Source organism: Harpia harpyja, chromosome 13 (assembly GCF_026419915.1).
Source record: "Harpia harpyja isolate bHarHar1 chromosome 13, bHarHar1 primary haplotype, whole genome shotgun sequence".
NCBI classification, from domain to species: Eukaryota; Metazoa; Chordata; class Aves; order Accipitriformes; family Accipitridae; genus Harpia; species Harpia harpyja.
Genome location: NC_068952.1, coordinates 37,332,045 through 37,354,543, shown reverse-complemented (window position 1 = coordinate 37,354,543; position 22,499 = coordinate 37,332,045). Strand labels below are relative to the sequence as shown.

Below are 22,499 nucleotides of genomic sequence, written 5' to 3'. Positions count from 1 at the left end.
TTAAAGACTTACCAGCCAAGATTTTTTTCTTACATTTCTTTCTGCTCTGAGTCACGGTAATGACAATTTTTCCCCAGCTTCCATTCAATTTTTGTAATTTTTCTTCAGCATTATACTATTGTATTTTTCATTTCTGAAGTAATCCTTTGCATTAAAAGCTGAGTTTAAAATGGGAAGACTTTCTAACTGTGCTACTGCATTTAATTTAAAGATGTTTAGAATTATTCTTTGTACTAAAGCAGAAGTCCCAGCCTTCTGGGATTGAGCTTTACTGATGCTGCTCTCTTCACTTCCCTGCATCCTTCTCCTCCCTCATGGCCATTATTTCCCCAAACCTAGTTTCTTCCAGTCCTTGCATCTGTCTCCTCTGGACTCTTGCAAGACACTGAGGTTCAAGGTGGTAAGAAGGGAAGACATAATCAGGGCAAAGAAGCTCTGGGAACAACACTAACTACATGGTTGTGGGTGACTGGAACAGTATGGGGCAGGGAGGATTCTACTAGAGTGAAGGAATTAAGTACAAGAAGGAGAAAGGAAAGAGGTTGTAGGAGATGGAGAAGTGAAGACTCATAGCCGGAGAGGCGGAGCACCTGTAACAATATAGAGAGACACAGCCTAGCTTCAACTGGTGACATAGGTTTGGAGATGTAAACTGGCCAAGCGGCACAGGATCAGAGGTGCAGGCTTCAGCCATAGGATGGTTATTCTGGAGCTCCAGCAAACCATCAGGAAGCTTGAGGCAGTACAGTCTTCACAAAGGTTGCTGGTGAGAAAGGGAGAAGAGTGACAAGATAGAAGACAAGCTGGAAGCCCCATCTGGTTGCTGCCACTGTTCTTGTCTCCAAGGAAGAGGGAGAAGAGTCAGTAAGAATGGGCAGAACCACCACCAGATGCACACCTCACCTGAAAAGAAGGACCACTGCAGCAATTTGCTAGCCTACAATAGCAAACACTCCATGTACTTATTCTATATATGTGCACTGTGTGACTACATACTCTACATTCATCTGCAATATTTTACAAAGTGTTAAGAAGAACAGAGATTACCTTGCATAATTCAAGCTTCAGATAAGGGACAAGTTTTCATCAACTGTACTTAGAACTGTACAAAAGGCTGCAGACTGAATATCTCAGGCAAGGATACAGTCTGATTTTACAACCTAATTACAGTCAGGAAGATTCAAAACATTCCTGCTAAAGAAAGATAAGCTGTGGCAAGTAATGATTCAGTAGAGTGGTTTATAATTTTCAGCATACAATTACTGGATCAAGGCTTCATCACAGTGATAACTGCCACTGCAACAAGGGATGTGCTATACTCTACGAAACGTAAAGTGATGATTCTGACCACCGACAGTCATTAGAGAATTTGGGGGGGGGGGGGGAGTGAACTCATTGATTTTAGCCAGTATATTTGGGGCAGATTTCAAGAGAAGGAACTATAAAGAATTCTACTCTGGCTTCACTGCAATTACTGCAGATTTTGATAAGCAAAACAAGGGTTTCTTGATTCTTGAGAGACAGAAGACTTTTGCATTTATTTTATTTAAAAGGCCACAGAGAGAGATTTTCAAATTTACATGCAGCATTCTGCATATTTTTATAAGTCTACAAAATATTTTAGCATATTATCTTAATGTAAATGCCCATGTATATTTATTCTAACAGCTTTAAACTATACACTGTAACAAAATAGTTGATGTGTAATTTTCCTATTGGCTTATCTAAAGTATTAATTTTATATAACTGAAAAAATAGAGAACCTTGATCTATAATTTTCAAAACAAAACCGGTCAATTTTATTTGTTATACCACATACCTCTATGTTTTTTCCCCAAGTGAATACTTGCCAACAACAGCTTTAAAATTTTTCTTGATTAAATAACCTGAAGCCACTAAGCTGACCAAGCAAAAAGAAAAGCCAGAACTTTAAGCCTGTATGTGTTACAAATAGTACTGAAATAGTTAGCACAATTTTAAGTGTTTTACCAGATCACATCTCTCAGGAAAACCCACAAAGACTTCTACAAAAGTGGTAATAAGGAACTGTTTTAAACCCACAGAAGCAAGGACTTTCCAACTGGGAATGAAGAACCCTACTCAACCAAACCTAACACAGTAGGCATTCCAGCATGTACAATACCATAAGACCTCCAAACATTCAAATCAATCTTCGAGTAAAAAAAAGAGCAAGGACGAGGGCTTTTAAGTCATCTATTCTATTGCTACTGAGCAATTTTTTTTTTTTTTGGTTGCTGTTTCTGAAGTTTCAGAATAAATCAGAAAACTTCAGATTCAACTTCAGAGAACAGTCACATAACGAAAAGTTCCTGCTGAACTACAGTGTTACAGTCTTGTGCAAGTAAAGCAAAGGGGTAATATACACTTCCCTAATAGCAAGCTTGTTCAGTCATTCTCACTGCTCCCTGCTTTCCACTGGAGAACAAATCAGATCTGGGTGCCTTTATCACACAGACTTATGACCTTGCCCATCCTCCCCAACATATAAAAAACTCTATCAATTACAATCAATTATGTTATTAGCCTCCGATTTCTTTGTTGATGGAGTTGTAGTGGTACTATAAAATTTAATAAAGTATATACCTTATTTTGGCAGATCTGATGGACTGATCTAGTATGAACTTCTGGTATCACCGCTGTGCTACAGCCTGCATTGAGGTCAAAAACTTCCAATGCTCGGTTGCTGCCAGCTGTAAGTACAATATCTGTACAGTTCTCTGTGTTAAAGTTAAACTGATCTAAAGGAACAAAAGCATATAGATAGACAAAAAGATGGGTAAATAGGTATCAAGACTCTGTTGTATTTAGTGCTCTATGAGCAGCACCAAAAATCTTACAGTCCTAAAAAATTTATGTCCAAGGCTGAAGTTCAATACCACAAAAAAATACAGCATTTTTACTCTAATAGAAAAAGAGTAGTAAAGAATCAAATGCTAATTACTTTAACTGAAGTTATTTCCATCTCATTAAGTCCAAAGAACTATAAAGAAAATAAGAAATACAAAGGATACAAGAGTAGAAATCATTTACTGCTGAAAGGCTGGTAATCTCCATTGTTGAAGCCATGGGAAATTTCTGTACCAATTTGCAAACACTTCTCTGTTTGTATCTGTAAAAAATATCAAACAAATGCTAGTGTTAATGAAATAAGTTACAATTTGTGGCCACCAGTAAACTCCCACTGGAATCACAAAGCAAATGAAAAAGCTGTCTTTCATTATTAAAAATTAAAGCCACCGACCTTTTGACTTGTTGCTGAACTCTATTAAAAAACTTGGTAACAAAACTCATTTGGGTGAAAAGAAACATGATATTCCTATACATAAGATAGATCTTCCATCAACATGAAACACTAAAATAATCCTGTATGTATATTGAAAATGTTGGGAGAGAAAAAAAATCTGCCAAGTACCTATGATCAAAAAGCAGAAATACCACCAGCATTTAATGTGCTGATCATAGGGGCAATGAGAAAGAAAATCAGGAGAAAACAGTGAGGAAAGAATAATTTCCACTTAGGAACAGAACAAGGGGCTGATCATACTCTACCAAAGAAATTTGGCTTCCCAACATACACTGGACTCTTCAAGGTCCTGTGGGATATCTGCCAGCTCCATGCAGATGCTGCAGACAAGCCAAGCCCTCTAAAATGGCTTCAGACTTATTTACAGCACACAACGCAGAACTGTGCTGTGATTCAATCTGATTAGATCTTTCTGTTTACTGAAATATATCAGCACAGACAACATGGATCTGATCTTAAATCCACTGAAGTCAACAGAAAACATTCCTCCATGGATATGGATATGGATATGCATAGCATATGCATATGGATATGTTGGGCAAGAAGAGTGTCATTTCCATAGAAGTCTCCTAAGGAATACAAACAGAGCTGTTAATAACTGTACTGGATCTGGTTAAGGTGGAGTTAGTTTTCTTCATAGTAGCTTGTATGGTGCTGTGTTTTACATCTGTGACCAAAACAGTGTTGATAACACACCAGGGTTTTAGCTATTGCTGAACAGTGTCTGCACAGCATTAAGACATTCTCTGTTTCTCACTGTGCCCCCAGAGTGAGTAGGGTGGGGGAGTGCAAGAGTTCAGCTGGGGAAATAGCCACAACCACTTACCTGAATTATCCAAAGAGAGATTCTATAACGTAAAATGCCGAGCTCAGCAATAAAACTCAGGGTAGGAGTTTTGTGAAAGTAGCTATTGCTCGGAGACTGGCTGGGCATTGGTCTGTCAGTGGGAGCTACTGAGCAATTAGTTTTGCATCACTTGGGGTTTTTTTCTTCTTCCTTCACTTACTAAATGGTCTTTATCTCATCCCATGAGTTTTCCTCACCTTTGCCCTTCCAATTCTCACCTCCATCCCACTGGAGGATCCCACTGGGGGAGAGTGAGTGAGCAACTGAGTGGTGGCTTAGCTGCCAGCTAAGGTCAACACACCACAATAACTCAAAATTTCTACATTGTATTCTAAATGCAAACACTTCTATGCAGTAAAATAATTCCAATGTAACTGTAAGTATCATACTTCCATTTTAGCATGTCTGTCTAATGACAATACAAAAGTTCATTCGTGACACGCTTGTAGGAATAATTACTGTTTCTTTCAAAAAATGCTAAAAGTTTGCAAAACTGAGATTATTTGACGAAAGCAATATGTTCATCAAATGGATCAGTTAAAAAGAAAAATGGTTAACAATTTGCTTTTGCCTTTCTTTGTCATTCTGAAACAATGATCTGGAAAAAAAAGCTCAGCTTTTCCAGGTAGACATTAGAGCTACTTGAGCAGTGATGGTGAAGCAGAAAGTAAAATACAGTGTTTTGCAATTTAATCCAAGAACCTTTTGTGGTTTCCACAAGTATTTTATTCAAGTAAACAACAAAAATAAACTGCTCTAGACTTCAGGAACAACTGATTTATCTCCATTTTGGGCTAAAGATATCCAAGCTAACTTTAAATAAGCTGACCGAGATAGTAGGAACAATCTAATGAAGGCAGCATGAAGCTTCCTCTGGTCTAACTGACCCTGCTGAAAGAGGCTTACTGAAACAGTTAGATTGCTCCCAAATGCAAGAACAACTGTACTGAGTTAGCTGAAGTATCTCTTTTCTACAGTGCAGTCTGCTACACAGATAAACACCTCACAGGGTATTATTTCCCAGGTAGAAGTTCACCTAGAAAGCAAATTTTCAACGAACACAGTAAACTGAGATTCATCAAATACAAGTTAGGACAAAACTGAACCAAAGTAACATAGGAAAAAAAATAGAACAAGAGTACCCATTAGCAAAAAAAGAGGAATTTCAGTATCTTTAAGACCTTATAGTTTTTGGACACAAAGCATTTGCCACACGTCCTATACACATTCAATTCAAAGTGCAAGTCAGCTATATATGTTTATATAACAATTTGGGTTACCTTTTTATTGCTTTAATTATACCTCCATAAACTAAGGATTAACAGGCAGCACAGAAAGTAGGTAATCAGATTGTGGAAGAAAGGTGTTACATAATTCAAACAGACACAGGACAAAAGCTTAAATGCCACTCACTTGTAATATGTAAGAACAGAATTTGAGAATAAAAATGTATGTTGAGACGTGAGCAAAAGTGCACAATCTACATTTTAATTTAAAATAATTTCCTGTTTGCTATAGAAAAGATTGTTACGTATCTTACAAAGGGCTTGTTCAGGAATTATTTAAAGGAATTAATGCAGCAATGGTCAGAAGGTGGTGTAATGTTTATCAGGATAAAGGTGTGAAGAGCACACAAGGAAAAGCTTTTTAGATCATTGAAAGATATTACAACTTATCAGTAAGAAGGCACGCTTAACAAAGTAACTGTGCTTCTGTCTGCAGAAAATCAACGGATTTCTGTCAATGTAACAAGGGTTACTTTGTAAGTAAAAAAAGAAGATAATAACAAGTAAGATGAGAAATCTTCAAAAGGAAAGAAAAAAGATTTTTATTTTCCCAACAGAAGCGAATTCTGAAAATACAATTATATACAACTAGGTTAAGAATTCCATCTCAGGTCTGGCCACTTTCCATAGATAAAGTTGACAATCTGCCATTAGCAAAGCTAATTCCTTTGTTTCAGGGTTTCCAATATGAATGCACTGTCACAGAAAGTTGTGAAGTTGTTTTCAGCTATTACAAAACACCACAAGCTCTAGAAAATGCTGCACAGATGAAGGCCAGGAATGTGAAGTGAATATAGGCAAAATTCCATCCCACAAGGCAACTGGAGAGGCTATCGTAGCACAAATGTGCCCTAAAAATTGTCTAAATTAGACCAACACCTCCTCAAGCCACAGAAAACTTGTGATGGAGGCAAAAAAAATGGATGAACAGTATCTTCTTACTACATTTTTTCCAGGTCTCCAATTCTATGCACAGCACATAACAGCAGCTGACAATCCAATAGATCAGGTATCCAAATAAAATCACATTTGTGCTGATATACCCAAAATTACAATTCTGTCCTCCTTTAATGTCTTCAATCATCAGAATTCTGAAAACAGTGTAAATGACTGATCTCTGTAATCTCTTATATCCTGCATACTTTGGGGATGTAATCATTTTTGGAGAATACACTTACAGTATACAGTTATTTTCAGACTAGTATATCTTCAGAAATAAAATATAAAACCAGATTTTAAGATACAAACAGTTCCTGCAATGATTGCAAAGACTGATGTGTCTACTTTTCAGCCGATTTCAAGTCCTTTGCTGAAAGCATTTTTCAGGACACCCAGATAAAGTAGAAACATTTTGATGACAGCCAAAAAACTTCAATGTATGGAAGTATGTTACTATGCTAAAACCAGAAGACGAATAGGCACCTAAAAAACCCTCCCCCCAAAAAGCTTGATACAGATCTGACATTTAAAATTTTAGGGAAATGGCTGCACATGACAAAGTGAAAACTAAGTGACAGACCACAAACATCATCAGTATAACAGATCATAAGGTTTCAGGCTATTAAAAACATTTTCATATGCAGTGTAAAAATTAATCTTCAAACAGTAGTCCCATTATACATTTCCAGACACAGCCTTGAGTTCAGTAAAATAAAAGAATCAGTTACATGAAAAGGAAAAGACTCACTTCATCTTCTGGAATGCTTAGAATTTCTCATAACTGAAAAATATTCTCTCTTACACTCCTGAGGAGGGTGGATGTCATTTACTGACCCTATGTAATGAATCTTAGACATAAAGAAAAGATAAGCACAGGAAAATTTAAAGCATTTAGAGATGATTGCTGTTAGAATGTTGTTAGGATTCATCTTATGACTTACGTACTTCTCATCTAGTTTCCATTCTGTTTCTGATAAAAAACAAAGAGTGTTTAAGTTCTTTGATCTAACGGCTAAAGCTCAAAGGAACCAAGCTTAGAATATTCTTATTATCATACTGCTAAATCAGATCTGTGTAGACCATTTACTTAAGAAGTTTAAACTGGCTTAAAGTGGTTTGCATGAAAATAATTATCCTGTTAAACATTAACTTTCCAAAAGTACCTGAAATGAACACACTCCTATATATCATTAGCATGCTAAATTTTAAACCCACTTAGCATAGCCTTTGCTCTATCTATCTATAATATGTTCTGGTATAGTTTCCCATTTCATCAGAGTAGATATTTTATCATTACTTCCCTTACTGTATGTATGATTACTATACCTAGTTGCTAAATATAATGGCTTTAAAAGGCACTCTTTCTGTTAATGGAACACAATTTTCTCCTTTTTTAAACTCCTTTCAAATTGCTCATGCTGATCTTTAAAACAACACATAAAACTATAAAAATGAGATAACAACACATAGATGTTTTGTTCTGCTCAAATTTTTTCTGTGAATTAAAAGTAATTAAGAATTTAAAAAATAATAATAAACTGAGAAGCAAATAGTTATACTTCATATCAGCATGCACAACTGCTGATGAGAGTGGAAATTCAATAGTTAGTAATTTTGGAGAATGTAAAGAAAACTGTTTAGGTTGTGAATCACTTTGAGATTAATCATAGAAGCAGAAGTCAGGAGATCTGTATCCTATTCCTGAAACTGCAATAAATCTCCTCTGTGACAGACGTAAATAAGGATACATTTAAATAAGCCAATAAGGAATATAACATTCTTTTTTCTCATTTCCACTTCTCAGTTTCACCTTTAAAACTGAACCAATATTTAACCACTTAATTAAGTTGTTCTGATGCTTAGTTAATTAATACTTATGGGGAGTTCTTTGAAAACTCTGCACAGAGAAACAGTGATATGATTTGTAATTGTACTGTCTTCACCTCCGAAATACAGTAGCAATCTATTGGTTAGCCAGACTGCACTGCCATGCCCTTCTAATTAAGGGTATAAAGCATGCTTTGGGGTTAGATGTAGTGTCTTCTTGAATCAGTTCCATTCAAGCATTCTTCCAAACTTGACTCAGAAGGCAGAATGCAAGAGTTGTGAGAAACAAAAGGAATGATGCAGTCTTCCATAAAAGAAAGAAATGCTGGGAAATGAACTGGAGGGAATCCACAAGAAAATGTCAAAGCAAATTAACCGCTAATACCTTTTTTTATAGATATATATAACCAGGCCTCAGACTGGTTTATGGATTTGTTGTAATGTCTACAACTGTGTGTTTGGTATTTTGGCATTACACTAACATCCCAGAGAGTCTAATTGCATATATTTGAGTTAGTGTTAACGCATCAAGAAATACTGAGAGCATGGCAATAACAATTTCTGCTATAAGCACAACCCTACATCCATACCTTAACAGCTTTAAATCAGGATATTATGTGCTTCTAACAAAGCAATTGGAACAACACAGAACACAGTAGAAGTTCACTGCCCAAGTCCTTGCAAAACTGCTTGAGTGGGTTCTACAATTACATCAAGTTCCATACTACCTTTAGTTTCTGAACTAACTAGCTTAAAGGTAGTTCAGACGACTCTTCCACAACAGTAACTGCAGTATGGATTTTCTTCAGGTTATTGGGTACTTTCCTCTGGGAGGCATGGGTATTTTGTTAAGGAAAAAAAAAAGAGTTCCTTATTAAAGCCTAAGCCCCCACAAATAGAAGGAAAAAATATTTTTAACTAAATCTTAAAACTGAAAAATAATCAGAAGAGGGAAGGATCTAAAAGGTCAGAATATTGTTTTCCATTTTCTTTTTCTAAGTTCCTCCATGATTGCCTGTATAAATTTTAAAAGCTAAGAATGGTATGAAAAAAGCAGTTGCCTGCCTCAGTTTCCAAATATTACTTGTTCACACTATGAATAGATTTCAAGCAAAACTGGGGACAGGAGTCACTTTTCCTGCCTTCCAGGTACCTCCTGTAATAATACAATTTGCTACAGGGTAAGCACTTTAGAACATGAAATCTCTGTAGAACCAGTTATGAGAAAAGAAAGTCAAGGGACGGGGGGTAGAAATCCTTTCAAAAAAACTTGTGTCTGTATTTCAGTATTTTCTTTTCATTTTCTTCTATTAGTTTTACCCTCCTAATGTAATGTATATACTATAAAATCAAAGCAGGAAATTCTGTATTCCTTTGTATTTAGTTTTCCAGTCTATTTGCTATATTACCATTCTAAATAGAGTATATGACTAAAATAAGAAGAGCCACACCACCACCCTCCATTAAGGGTTTTGACCAAAAATGGAAGCTAAAGAATCACAAGTGACAGACTGTAAAACCAAGCAGGTCACTGAAAACCACAATTAATTAACCATTTAAAAAAATTTTTAAACAGAACTTAGATCATAATCCATTAGCTACTTTTTCAAATAAGAAGGAATTTTTGTTCTTAAAAAAGTGTATTTTAAAGGAGGGATATCATTTCGCATTTTTATTCCTTTTGTTTTCTGCATGACAATTTAAAGTTTCAGTGAAGTTCCACCTACCAGGTTCACGCCTCAATCCAGGAAGGCACTCCTATTCAAAGATGTATTTAAACCTGTGCTTAGTATGTTTTTCTGTGCAGTGGCAAAATTACCAAGGAAATAGGCCAGTTTTTCCCATCTAAGGATGCAGCCCAATACTATTTAATATCATGAACAGATAGAACACACCACTCACAATATCAACTAATAGACTTCAGTGTTGTAACCTTAATTCTCTTTGACCTACCACTTAAAATCTAAAGTCATAATATCAGACAAGGAAAAATATCTCTTCAAGGTGTTTTTAAATGTTATTTTGTCTAAACATATACATATATACATGCATATATGTGTATATATATTTGAATGTAATGAAGTCTCATATGCACAAATACTACTGAAAACCAGCAAGAGCAAATGAACTTAGTAAATGGACACAAGGACAGGTTTAGCTCCAATTATAAACTAAAAGAACAGAAGAGGTATATCAGACATTTAATAAAAGAACTGATTCCAAGTTGGAAAGAAGGAGCCACATGATGATAAAAAGAATAGTATTAGTAACAAGTGCATGAAGGATGCTTAACAATGAAGAATCATAGGGACAAAATAGGGTAATAAGAAAAATAATTAGATACAATATAACAGCTGGAAAGTCAGTGAAAATTATGAAAGTGATCTACTTCCATTTGACAGAGAAAGAAGAAAACAGTCGCAGCATGTTGGAATCTCTGAAAGAAAAAGTATATAGAATATTCCCGCAAAAGTAAGATTTGCAAGAGCTATTCAAACATAACTTAAGTCATTAATGCACACTGAGATGTAAACAGGCAGAAGGTAAAGCTCAGAAGGTCCCAAATGGCAACAGTAATAGTAAAACAGAATTTGCAGCAGTTAAGGTATACACTATAAAAAATTATTTGGCATTTCAATTTTTTTTTCTATTATGCCAGAACAAAGATATTTTTACAATTAGCTTTTACTATTTCTTCAATTTTTTTCTTCTGTAATACTCTTGCCCCCCAGCCCACCTCACCACCCACAAAATCCCAGATCAAACAGTTCAAGTACTTTCACTGGTCTGTTAATGAGAAATTGCACTCACCGTTTGAGGTCATCCTTGGTTGTGTCTAGATGGAAACTTAATAGATGAAATTCAGCTCCACAACACAGCAATATAAATGCATCTATAAAATAAAACTGTGCAAAGCGTACAGTCTTATGGAACTTTTCTTTGCCCTGAAATGCAAAGAAAATTATTAAGAATGGATTCTAAAATAATCAATATTTTTTGTCTGAGATTCCTGGTGTTAAGGAGTAGTCTCCCTGTTATCCTGAATATATGCCAGGAGGTTAACCTACTATGTAGTGGCCCTTCCTATTTTTGACATCGATTAATCTCAAAATAAAGTTTTCATTCTACTTAAATTAGTTGGCAGTAAAGTTAATAGTATCTGTAGTCAACTGAATCTAATACAATCTAGCTTCATACTCTAAACTTCCATTTGAATTGGGGAGTAGACTCTAAAATCAAGCAGAGCTGAGCCAATGAAAATAGGATATACAGAGCAGACAATAAAACCAAAACTTCCAGACATGCCCACCAGTTTTGTCTACCCAGATTGGTTTTTTTTCTTTTCATAAATTATCATGATAAAAGCCTCATTTGAAGTCAATGGAGACCACCCAGACCACAGAATCGGCTGGAATCACCACCACTCAGTAGCTCTGAAAATCAGGCTGTATGTTCCTCCTACAGAGCTGTTAAAATGCAAGTAGATGAAAGTGCAAAACAATGTGCTCTGTGAACCAAACTGACAAAAGTTTCTAATTACCAGAATTAGGGCAGGTTCATTATTGCAGACTGACCAGACCCTTAAAGTTCTGTCTTCTGATGCAGAAACTAACCACTTCTTGTCATGACTCCAGCCAACAGAGTTAACTGCACCATCATGACCTAATAAAAATAATAATGGAAATATCATAAAGCTCGTTTCTTGCATTTATACATTTCTCCAGAGTTAATCGTATTGTTTTAATATAATTATAACAATATTAAAATAGATTTTAAGTACAGGCTTTAAATGGTTGTATTAAAACTGGTAACAGTAAACCAGTTATTCATTTTTTCTTCCACAAAAAAACATGGAAAAATGTCTCTCACTAATAATCAGACAATGATAATTCTGACTCTAATTTTTCAAAGTTATTGGAAGATCGTTTTCAAGAAACATCCTTGAAATTCAATTTAAGCAAAGATACAGTATTACTCAAAAAGAGAATCTGAGTATTATATTATAATGAAATTTTATATTAGACATGATCTGGAAACCACTTAAGACCTTGCAAATAGTTGTAATACTTTATTTTATTCATTAGGCTTTTATTACTGAGCTAGCTGGTTTTGTAAAAACACAATGAACATGCCACTACAACAGCTTCTGCAGAACTGTCTCATTAGATTAAAAAAATGTAATTGCCTGTTTAAAAACCATAGTTTAAAGTATTATAATCTCCAATTAATAGGAAAAAGCTTCTACAAGAAACAGACTTTTCCAGTTTGGTGTCACACAGTTAAAAACAAGATTAGAAACTTACAAAGAAAGAACTTAAAAAACCAGAAACATTATCCAGAAGCTAAAATTATTAATTTGATCTAAAATTATATTGATGCCAACCAAAACGGTCAAAAAAGAAGAAAATATGTCAAAAAAATTTAACAAACTTTGGCCCATATTATTGTAATTTGTCCAGATGAACTCTGATTAATTTCATCTAGCCTTAAAACATTCGAAGTTCTTATGCTGCCCTCTTGTGCACATTTTCTCTTTAGTCAACTGAAGCTTTATACAAAAACATTGATTGCTTTAAATTACAGGAAGGCTAGTCAATTTATCTCAGCACTTAAGATCTATGATAACATATATCTATAAAAAGGATTATAAACAAGATATTTTAATTCCCATTTACCAAAGACCTGTAGAATATTCATTCAGAAAACTGCATAGGTACTGGATAAGTACATATGGAGGTACTACATTTATTTTATTCTGAACACAAGAATTTATTTGGAGGCTTTGGTTTTGTAAAACCATTTGGAAGCCTTGAATCATCTCCACTAAAGAAAAAAAAACAAACCAACCAGACAAACAAACAAAAAAAACTTACCAGAATATACAAAACAGTTTTCCAAAGTGGTAAGGAACATGAGAAACTTTAGGAAAATCTGAGGTATGGAAAATTGGAATAGCCATGCAAAAAGCTTAAGAATCTCTGCACTCCAGGTCCCCCAATCCCAAAGCACAGTGAAGGAGATGCCAGCTGGCTTGCAAGAGGCCAGTAAGCTTCAAAACAGGGATTACTCAGGGTTCCCCAGTCCTGAAGCACACTGAGAAGGACAGCAGCTGGTTTTGTAAAAAGACTTCTTCAAAAAGGCCATGCTGGCTGTAACTCTTTTAAAGCTGGTCAACATTACCTGCATTTCACTATAGGACACAGACACCTGAAGAGCCAATACTGAAGAGGAATGCAGAACTACGTAAAACTAACTAAGCACTTCAGGGAAGAAAACTGAATAAATTAGGCTTATAGCAAAATTGCTGTTGTTATACCACTCTTCTCTGATGGTGCATTATAAAAATATGATTTTCGATAATCAGCTATACTCAGATGTTAATTCTACCTTGAAATTGAAATTTTTTAACAGACTAGATATCATTGCCATTTCTTGAAAAAGAAAAGTTTCACATTACCATTGATTGCAGCTCTGAATAAGAGCAATGCAACACAGTTTTTAATGAAAAGAAAATACATTCATTATGACACTTCAAAACCAAAGGCATCTAAAGTAGAAAATAAATACACGATTTCATGATAATCTGAACTGTACAGAAGAACTACATGAATGAAATAAGCACGCAACTGATGGTTTGCAGTTCCTACTCCCCTACAGTACAGTATCTGACAGTTTCACATTTATATTACTTTTGAAAAGAACTACATGCACAGGTTGCATTCTTATGTTACCTAAAAAGCCTGAAGTAGAATGTGGTTTACACTTCTTTTCAGACTGTGCATCATAAAGCAAGACATAGAATAAAGAATCAATTAAATAAATTAGATAGTAGTGCAAAACCTAAGAAAACTAATAGAACAAAGCCAACTGTCAGAAGAACAATTTAGTAATAAACCAAAATTTTTTTAAAGCAAGACAAAGAACTAGTACTTGACACCTTAACTACTGGCACCAGAAAAAGCTTCTCTGTAGCAGCGTGAAGTTTGGTGCAGGTCACTTTACTCTTCTCATCACAATAAATTAGCCTGTATTTGCAGAGTACTGCAGTATTTTAGGGAGCTCTGAACGTTGAAACATCTTATAAAATCATAATAAATAATTTTACGTCATAGAAAGACAAAGCCTGTTGTTAATAATGTGTCAAAACCTAAGTACTCTTTCCTTCAAAATTTACAGAATAACATGAACTAAGGTTTTCTTTCAAATTTTGAAACCTCTAATCTTTTTTTTTCTGCTTTCAAATATGTCTACTTAGATTAATATTTGTTCATATTGAAGTCTATGTTTTCTGTTATTGCCAGTATCAAGCCATTCCTCAGATATTCTTTAGTATTTAGCAAGTATATGGAGGTATAGATGCAACAAAGTCAATGAAATTAGTATCTTCCCCTGAGATGAAACAAAGATAAAACTCAGCTATTACCAGTCCAAAATCAATGAAGCCTTCATAAATACAAACTCCAGTGAAAAAAAAAAAAAAAATCAAAAAAAGAGTATTTCACAGAATTGAAATGTCACTTTCTGCAGCACATAATCTCTATATACATTCAAGTAAAACCAGCCTGCCTAACTTCTTGATAGTGATTCACATGAAGAGAAGCTGGATCTGCAGTGCAAAAGACAAACTGCAAAGAACAGCTACAGAACAGATACTGTACAATGATAATTTATAGCCTTATGGAATAATTTTGCAACATGTTCTACTTCATGTTCAGAGTAGACATGCTACCAAAAAAAAGACTTTAAAGTTCTTGAAAATCATTTACATTTTAGCTTCTTCAGATTACTTAAGAAAGATGTGTTAACAATCTGAAGAAACACTGAATTCTTTGGGCACAACTCTGTTAAGGTGCTGTGTACCAAATACTGTAGCAGTACTGTATCATTATTACAAAATTACTGCTTTTGTTCCAGTACTATCTAAATAACAAAATTCTGTCAATATAACCTCAAAACACTATTCCTGCCTGCAGTTTATATGACTTGCACTATGAATTTTCTCAAATTAGTCAGTGATAGATGAAGAAAAATATTTTTTAAAGTTTATGAACTAGCTATTGTGGAAAAAAAAGACCTTACTACCCTGCTCACAAGGCATATTTTCATCAATTTCCTCACACAAAAAGGAAAATATCAGTAATGTTGCCTGCATCAGTTGTCACAATGCCACAGCTTCTTCCACTAAATGCAATGAAAATTACTCAAAAAAAAAAAATTCAGAAATTAGTTATATCAGAGTTATTTACTTAGAAATAACTTTCTAAAATAACTTAAAATAGCCTACTTTTATACCTGTTAAGGTCTGCTAGTAAACGACAGTCATCTTCCATTACGAACTTCCACAGAAAATTCATTTAGCAGGACTGATTTAAAGTCATAGCATTTACTGTTACTAAAAATTCAACAGATGATAGTTCTTGTATAAATTTAGAATTCATTTTTCTTAAGGCTCATTTACAATGTTAAGTAATGCACATGTGTTTGCACATGCAAACACTTTTGCAGATATGGATTTCTCCACAGGAATAGTCCCTTTTTTTAAAATAGTTGTTCTTTAGAAGTCTGGAGCTGCGAACTAGACACATTTTTTGCCAAGTCATCTCAGTCAATTTTTTGGCTAATAATCTATTACAATATACTACTGCAATACACACATGCATTATCATTACAATATATTGTCTTTATAATTTCTATTTTATTATTGTAATATACATACACAATGCAGATTGCAATATATATCATGATAGACTACTATTTACCTCCTAAATAATTGAGAAATGGGAAAACCTGGTAGGCAGTCTAATTCTAGATCAAAATTAACCAATCAGAGAAATGACTTCTACATCTTTAAATCAGCAGTATCACCCCTCCTTCGTTCTTCTCAAGGTGATATAAGTGGAATCTTTTAATTACTATGCCATTTTAAGTTAAACTCAATCATATACTATTTCTTTAATAATGTAATTCATAAATTTACCTGTAAAAACGTTATATGTATCAGTGAGATTGGAATTGAATATCAGTACAGTTTTGTCAGCCAGGCCGCAAGCCAGCATCTCTCCATCGCCTATAAAGAAGAGTGTCTAATGTTTTATATTTGAAAGCAACAAGGACCTAATATGCTGTTTCTTTTAATCATAAAAATCACATATGTCACTACAACAAAACACAAACCAGGTATTCATTTCATATGTTTAACACATATTTTGTATGAACATCACAAACGTATGTTGCAGAATTCGATAGGACTTGGTATGTAATTCATTTCTTGTACTGACATAGTCTCAAAACTTCATCACAAGGCAGAAATTCACTTTTCACAAAAAAAGTGCTACAAAATTTAAGTGCAGAAATTTTTAGCAGTCATTTAAATCTATTTCCTTACACTTTTTTTTTGTCTTTATATTAAAGTTATATCACCTTTTCTTACATATTAGAATAAAAAGCACATATTAGTCATTCTGGATTGCTTCTTAAAGATGACAAATTTCCTTCATAAGGTAATCCTAAAAACTGTCCAAGTGCAGTCAGATTGTTCATGTATATTAGTAATCAGCAGGGGCACACAATGACAGAATAGATTCCCTTAATGTCTACATAATGGCAGCGATTTGTGAAATGTAACTGTTTGCTCAAATGCTTTTTCCTGAAAAAATTAAAATTATAAAGAGCAGATAAATGAGCCAGTGGGAAAAAATAAGGGAGGGTGGAGCAAGAGAAGATAGCAATGAGAGAAAGTAAGGAAATGAAACGCAGAATTCAAATCAATGCTACTAGGTTCACTGTGAAAAGTATTTTTAAAGAGGTACCACCTGAACACCCCTTTCATAAATCTCCTGAGCATCTTTACAAAGGGAGAGGGAATAAAAGTCATGCTTGACATCACCAATATTATGCACTGCTATCTACTGTCCAAGTACAATCCACAATGCAGGCTCAGAATGCTATATTCCACAACACATTTTTTCCCACGTTATGGCAATATAAACAGATAAGACATTCATATTTCTAATCTCTGAGAGTCATCTACTAAAAGTGAACTTTAAGTGAGACACACAATGGGGTATATGCTAAGAAGAGGCATTCCAGAATCTTTTTTTCTGTTATCAGTTATTAAATGCACCAGTATACTAAACCAGGAAAGAACTACTTTATAAAAATATTTTTCATTTTATCTGACAAGCAATATTTCAGTTGAGTTTTTCTCCAGGTACTAGTAATTGCACATACTAAATAATGCTGTTAAATATTTCCATCACAAAAATAAATAGTCCTGGACAAAGTATTCCAAAAAATGCATGTCCCACAAACTCAAAGGTATGAAGTCTTTGAGGTAAAGGGTCGTGTATGAAGTCTTTGAGGTAAAGGGTCGTGCATGAAGTCTTTGAGGTAAAGGGTCGTGCTCTTCTGCAGATTTCCCTCACTTCACCTAAAGTTTTGACAGTATGTATTTTCAGCATGAGAGCTGATTGGTAAGTATATCAGGTAAGTGGTACAAGGTAAGTCACACACACAGCATTAACAATATATAAACATTGTTGTGCATACAGAATGAGAGAAAATAATTTTGCATAGAATTTTGGAGGCTTGTTTAATGGAACATCATCTCAAATCCTGAATAAAACTGTTTTCTAACACAGCAACAAGTCATAAACTGTAACACCTCCAATACTACAAAAGGATGTTTAATAAATCTAAGCAGGTTTGCATTAACTCATTCATGCAACTTTACAACCTCTTAAGTTTTACTTAAGTTTTCTATTTAATTTTCTGTCTACAATGTTTAAAGATGCACATAAATATTAATTATAGTGATTCACACTTTACAAAGACCACTTGAAAGATTGTTCCAAGCTGCAGTTCCAAGTTGCAGATTTGCAACAGAAAATGTATTGTAAAGCTAGGAACCATCTGGTCAACACAGACTACAACAATAACAGAACACCTCTTTAACAAGCTTACAATAATATGATATTTTTACTCCAAGAAAAAAAATCTCTGCAATTTTTGCTAAACTTTGTTTTGCTAAACTGTGGTGTTTAAGCCTGCGTGTGCATGTGTGTGAGTGCAAGAGACCGAGAAAGATGTTCCTTCCTCAGAGTAAGTAAAAGAGGATTGATACTTAAAATATATTACTGAAGCTATAGCGATGCTTTTCTTTACTAGAAAAAGAACTTTTAGTTTTAAGCACACATAACATTCCTAGAAATAAGCTCTCTGCAACCAATTTCTTTCAGGAGCCATAAAAACAATTTCTTCCCATTCTCTAGGGAACAGAGAGATGGCTGGAATATATTTTAGAAGTTACTGATTGCATCTAATTGCTTTTATTTCTTGAAGATGAAAGTTGCTCTTGTCCTCAAAATATTTATAAAGATCTACATTTTTACATACTTTGAAAATATTGTGGTTTGCAGAGTGTACATTGACATGATTATATACTTGGTAATACATTTGATTGCTAGTCTAAGAAGTGGTTTCTGTATAATCATATTTGTGTGGATTGGAAATTACTAAACCTATTACAAGATTCACTTCCTGAAAGCAGTTAAGAAAAATACCCTTTTTTGGATTATATGGAAGAATTCTTTTTTTTATATTTTAATACATAAAAACTTAATAATGTTTACATAAGAAATAGGAGTATTCTGATTCTTTTGAAACAGAACTTCAGCTTTTAGTACACCCTAATGACACTAAGTAACTGTCTCATAAAATAAATTCCTTAATAAAGGAACTTGTTAGACTACTAATTTTCAAGTTGTAGTGGGAAAGTCATAGAATAAGTCCAAAAGGAAACAAGATGTAAATTCAAAGAATTAGAATCCTTTTGCATACATATTAGCAGCTTGCATGGTTTTGCAAGTTAAAAAATTATGATCAAACAGTACATGGTATTATCAGAAAGTTTTCTGGGAATTTACCTAGTAAATCCATGGTCTTAATATACCATGTCACACAAATTTTGTTTTTCTCTCTGCACACTGACACAATTGTACATTTTATAAAGCCCGTACGTACCAGAATACTGAACACAAAAAATTGGGGTTGGTTTACAAGTAACAGATATCTCTTTCTCGTATTTGATTGGAGGATAACTTTCCAATGGATATTCTTTATTTTTACTTCAAAGAAGGAAAAAAGAGAAAGAGAGGAAAAATATTAAGATACCTTAACTCAGTACATTTTCATTTCAATTGTGAAATAAATGTACTTTGGGAGCTATTCTAAACATCTTCATGTAAATATTTCCTGGAAAACCTATGTTAAATCCAAGATAAGAGGCAGAATGAATTTTAAATTGTCACACTAAAATTACTCCTATCACCAACTGTTATGAATTCATGAGATCAAGAATTAACATGGACTTGTACATAAAATCAAGCTTCTTAAGTTGCATACATACCTAATAAAAGTATTTAAAGAAATGCAAACTCTATTTTGTTGTGACAATAAGCAATATGAAAAATATCTCCATAGGTTAAAATAATAATTACACTGATAATCAATTTAACAAGATACTAAAAAAAAACCCCACAAAACTTGAAGTGCTAAGCACCTTAACCTATCATAAAATAGCGCAAAGCAATCTTGAAATTATCTGAAGTGCTCATCTAAAGGCTTGCCTTTGTGTGCAAGGCTTACAAAAACTTAGTCTTGAGTTAATAAGTGGTTTTTTAACACTTTAACATTTTTTTAAAAAGAGAATGATGGCATTAATAATTCTATACTTTTATGTTTGTACTACATAGAACAAAGACTCTATATAATACTAAAGAGAAAAAATGTGTGTAATATCCCCATTTAACATGCCACGCCAATTAACATAAAAGTGCCAGCTCTAAAAAAAACATTCATTCTTTGTGTCCACTGGTCAAATTGTACCATTATGTATACTCTGTTTAAATCCAGTAGATTAAGCTTGCATTAGCTTAAGATAACATGATTTTAGGGGTGAATGAGGCACATGATCTGAAATCACTAAGTCTCACTGTGCCACATTCAGTTATTTTTCTGACTGGAATTTCTGTTTACGAACATGTTGGGACTATGCTTCCAACCATATTTAGCACCTGATCTTCTTTCTAGCAACAAAAATCTAAGAAAATAGATATGTGTATTTTCTTTTATACGTAAGACTTACTCTTGATTGATAGTCTGATAAACTGAATCACTTGCCGCAGTCATTTTATAGCAAAGTTATGAAGCATTTTAGTTCCAGTGATACCCCTAACTAAAAAGTTCCAATGAGAGAAGCAGCTACAAACCATATTTCCTATAGAACTGTATTTATCCTCATTTTAATTTGTTCCTCCTCTAATGGAGTTGTTGGGTTACCTACCGTTTACAACTGGTCTTCCACTTTGATACCTCATTTTTCTTCAGGTTATTATTTGGAGAAAACATGGTCATTCTACAAGAAAGAAGACAGACTCTCCTATATGAAACATTAAATGAGAGAAATAGTTTATTTCAAACAAAGAACAATCCTACTTCCTTCTTACTATTTATGTCTACTAGTAATGTCAGTAGGTAAGATAATGTACACATTGATGACAAGATAACTTTCTAATGATCTAATGCTTGAGTTTGCACCTAAGTTTTGCTTTCTATGAGTTATTTGTTGGATACTGCATTCTGAAGGTCAAAGTCCACGCATAGAAAGTTCTGACATTTTTTTCTGTAAAGCTGAAGACACAAGAGTTTAATATGAATGAGACAGAGTGCCTAATCCAGATTTTGAAAGGAAGTTGAATACTGACCAGAACCTGTGAAAATTTTGGTTTATGACATATTTTTAAAATTATTTTGTTTGATAACATCATATCTGTTTTTCACGGATGATTAACTTCAGTCAAGAGACTACATGGCTCTATTATGTGACAAAATATCACACACCAATGAAACAGACAAAATAATAATGTATCTACTCACCGTGGTGCTGCTGTATAACCTGATGACTTAATTTTATAATGGAAAACCAGTGGCTGATCTTTCACTGTGCTTTTCACTCCTATAGTAAAATAATTTAATTTACATTAATTTTTTTTAACATTATATTTTTACAGTTAGGCTAGCACAGTAGAAATATTTGACGTCTCCTTATGTTATAAAACACATTTATGACCAATCACTCTAAAATAATGATTACTGAGAAAAGGAAGGAAATATGAACTGTTATGTTGCATAACATCCCTCTTCCAATCATATCAATGAGTAGGAAGTTTAAATTTTGAATTAAGAAGAATACTGCTCTGAGGAAGTTGTTTCATCATTCATTCACAACTGTGTTTTCTAGTTGCCTATTTTATGCTTAGACTTTATATGCACTAGCTATAATGTATTCACACCTTATATTTGGCATATGGAATGCATCTAAAGATCATTAACAAACTGGTGGGTGGGTACACATAAATGTTTGGGTTTTTACATGGCTTAAGTCATTAATAATGTCTGCATTCACACTGCTGTACTAAGAAGCCTGCAGGGCAGCCTCCAGCCCAAAACTAAATATGAGCTTTTCATATCAGCAGAAACAAACTAATCAAAAATGTTGTAAAGGGAGAAATCCCATTGATATTCCTGGAGAAAAACTTCAGGTGCATTGGCAGTGATCTCGTGGACACATTTACCTATGCTGAGGACAGAAGCTCCATCAACTCCCACCAGCTATCTTTTCTCTTTTTGTAGCAATGAGGCAGGAAAGGGTCCTGCCCGGGAAGCTCCCACTTGCCATAAGAGACCATAGGATTTCCCTACAGCACCTAATCTGTCTGAGCATGAAGTGTCAACAAGAGTAGTACAGGTATCAGTGCTGGGTGTCAAAAGCTGCCTAGAATTCTAGCTAAAACACTGTAGACGCATTCTCAGAATATCATACAACACTAACGATATAGCTTTTGACATTCTAACAGGTCCAACAAGTACAATCAATATAATAAAAATGGATTATTTCTCCATGTCTACAGCTACCAGTATTTTTACATCTTTCCTAAAGAAAAGATGATGATGAAAAAATTATTTTGTAAGTATTTTTTGGACTTTGCTTTACTGTTGCTAAGCAAAAAAGCTACAAGTGCTTCAACAACAACTGGAAGTCAGATTTATTTTTTTTTAAACAGTAGGACACTGAGGCAAAAATTAACTTCCTAAACTTGCAGGTATTGACAAAAGACTATTCAGGACAATAAAAGTAACCAAAACAGGAAACCAAAGTTAAGAAAGAAAGGACAAATACAGAAAAATATATTGCATGCTATGGAAAAAGAATGAC

The 22,499-nt window shown here is 34.1% G+C and overlaps 1 protein-coding gene across 1 annotated transcript in view; it reads right to left on the bottom strand.

Moving 5' to 3' along the window:
* The window catches only part of WDR27 (WD repeat domain 27), a 134,265-nt gene that overhangs the window by 94,504 nt on the left and 17,262 nt on the right, over positions 1-22,499 (bottom strand). Inside the window, exons 13-20 of the mRNA XM_052805988.1 lie at positions 21,161-21,239; positions 20,568-20,639; positions 19,247-19,350; positions 16,203-16,292; positions 11,766-11,887; positions 11,036-11,169; positions 3,033-3,130; positions 2,605-2,726 (exon numbers count right to left, since the gene is read on the bottom strand). Of these exons, the coding sequence (XP_052661948.1) occupies positions 2,605-2,726; positions 3,033-3,130; positions 11,036-11,169; positions 11,766-11,887; positions 16,203-16,292; positions 19,247-19,350; positions 20,568-20,639; positions 21,161-21,239 (821 nt within the window). The remainder of the gene's footprint in view (positions 1-2,604; positions 2,727-3,032; positions 3,131-11,035; positions 11,170-11,765; positions 11,888-16,202; positions 16,293-19,246; positions 19,351-20,567; positions 20,640-21,160; positions 21,240-22,499) is intronic.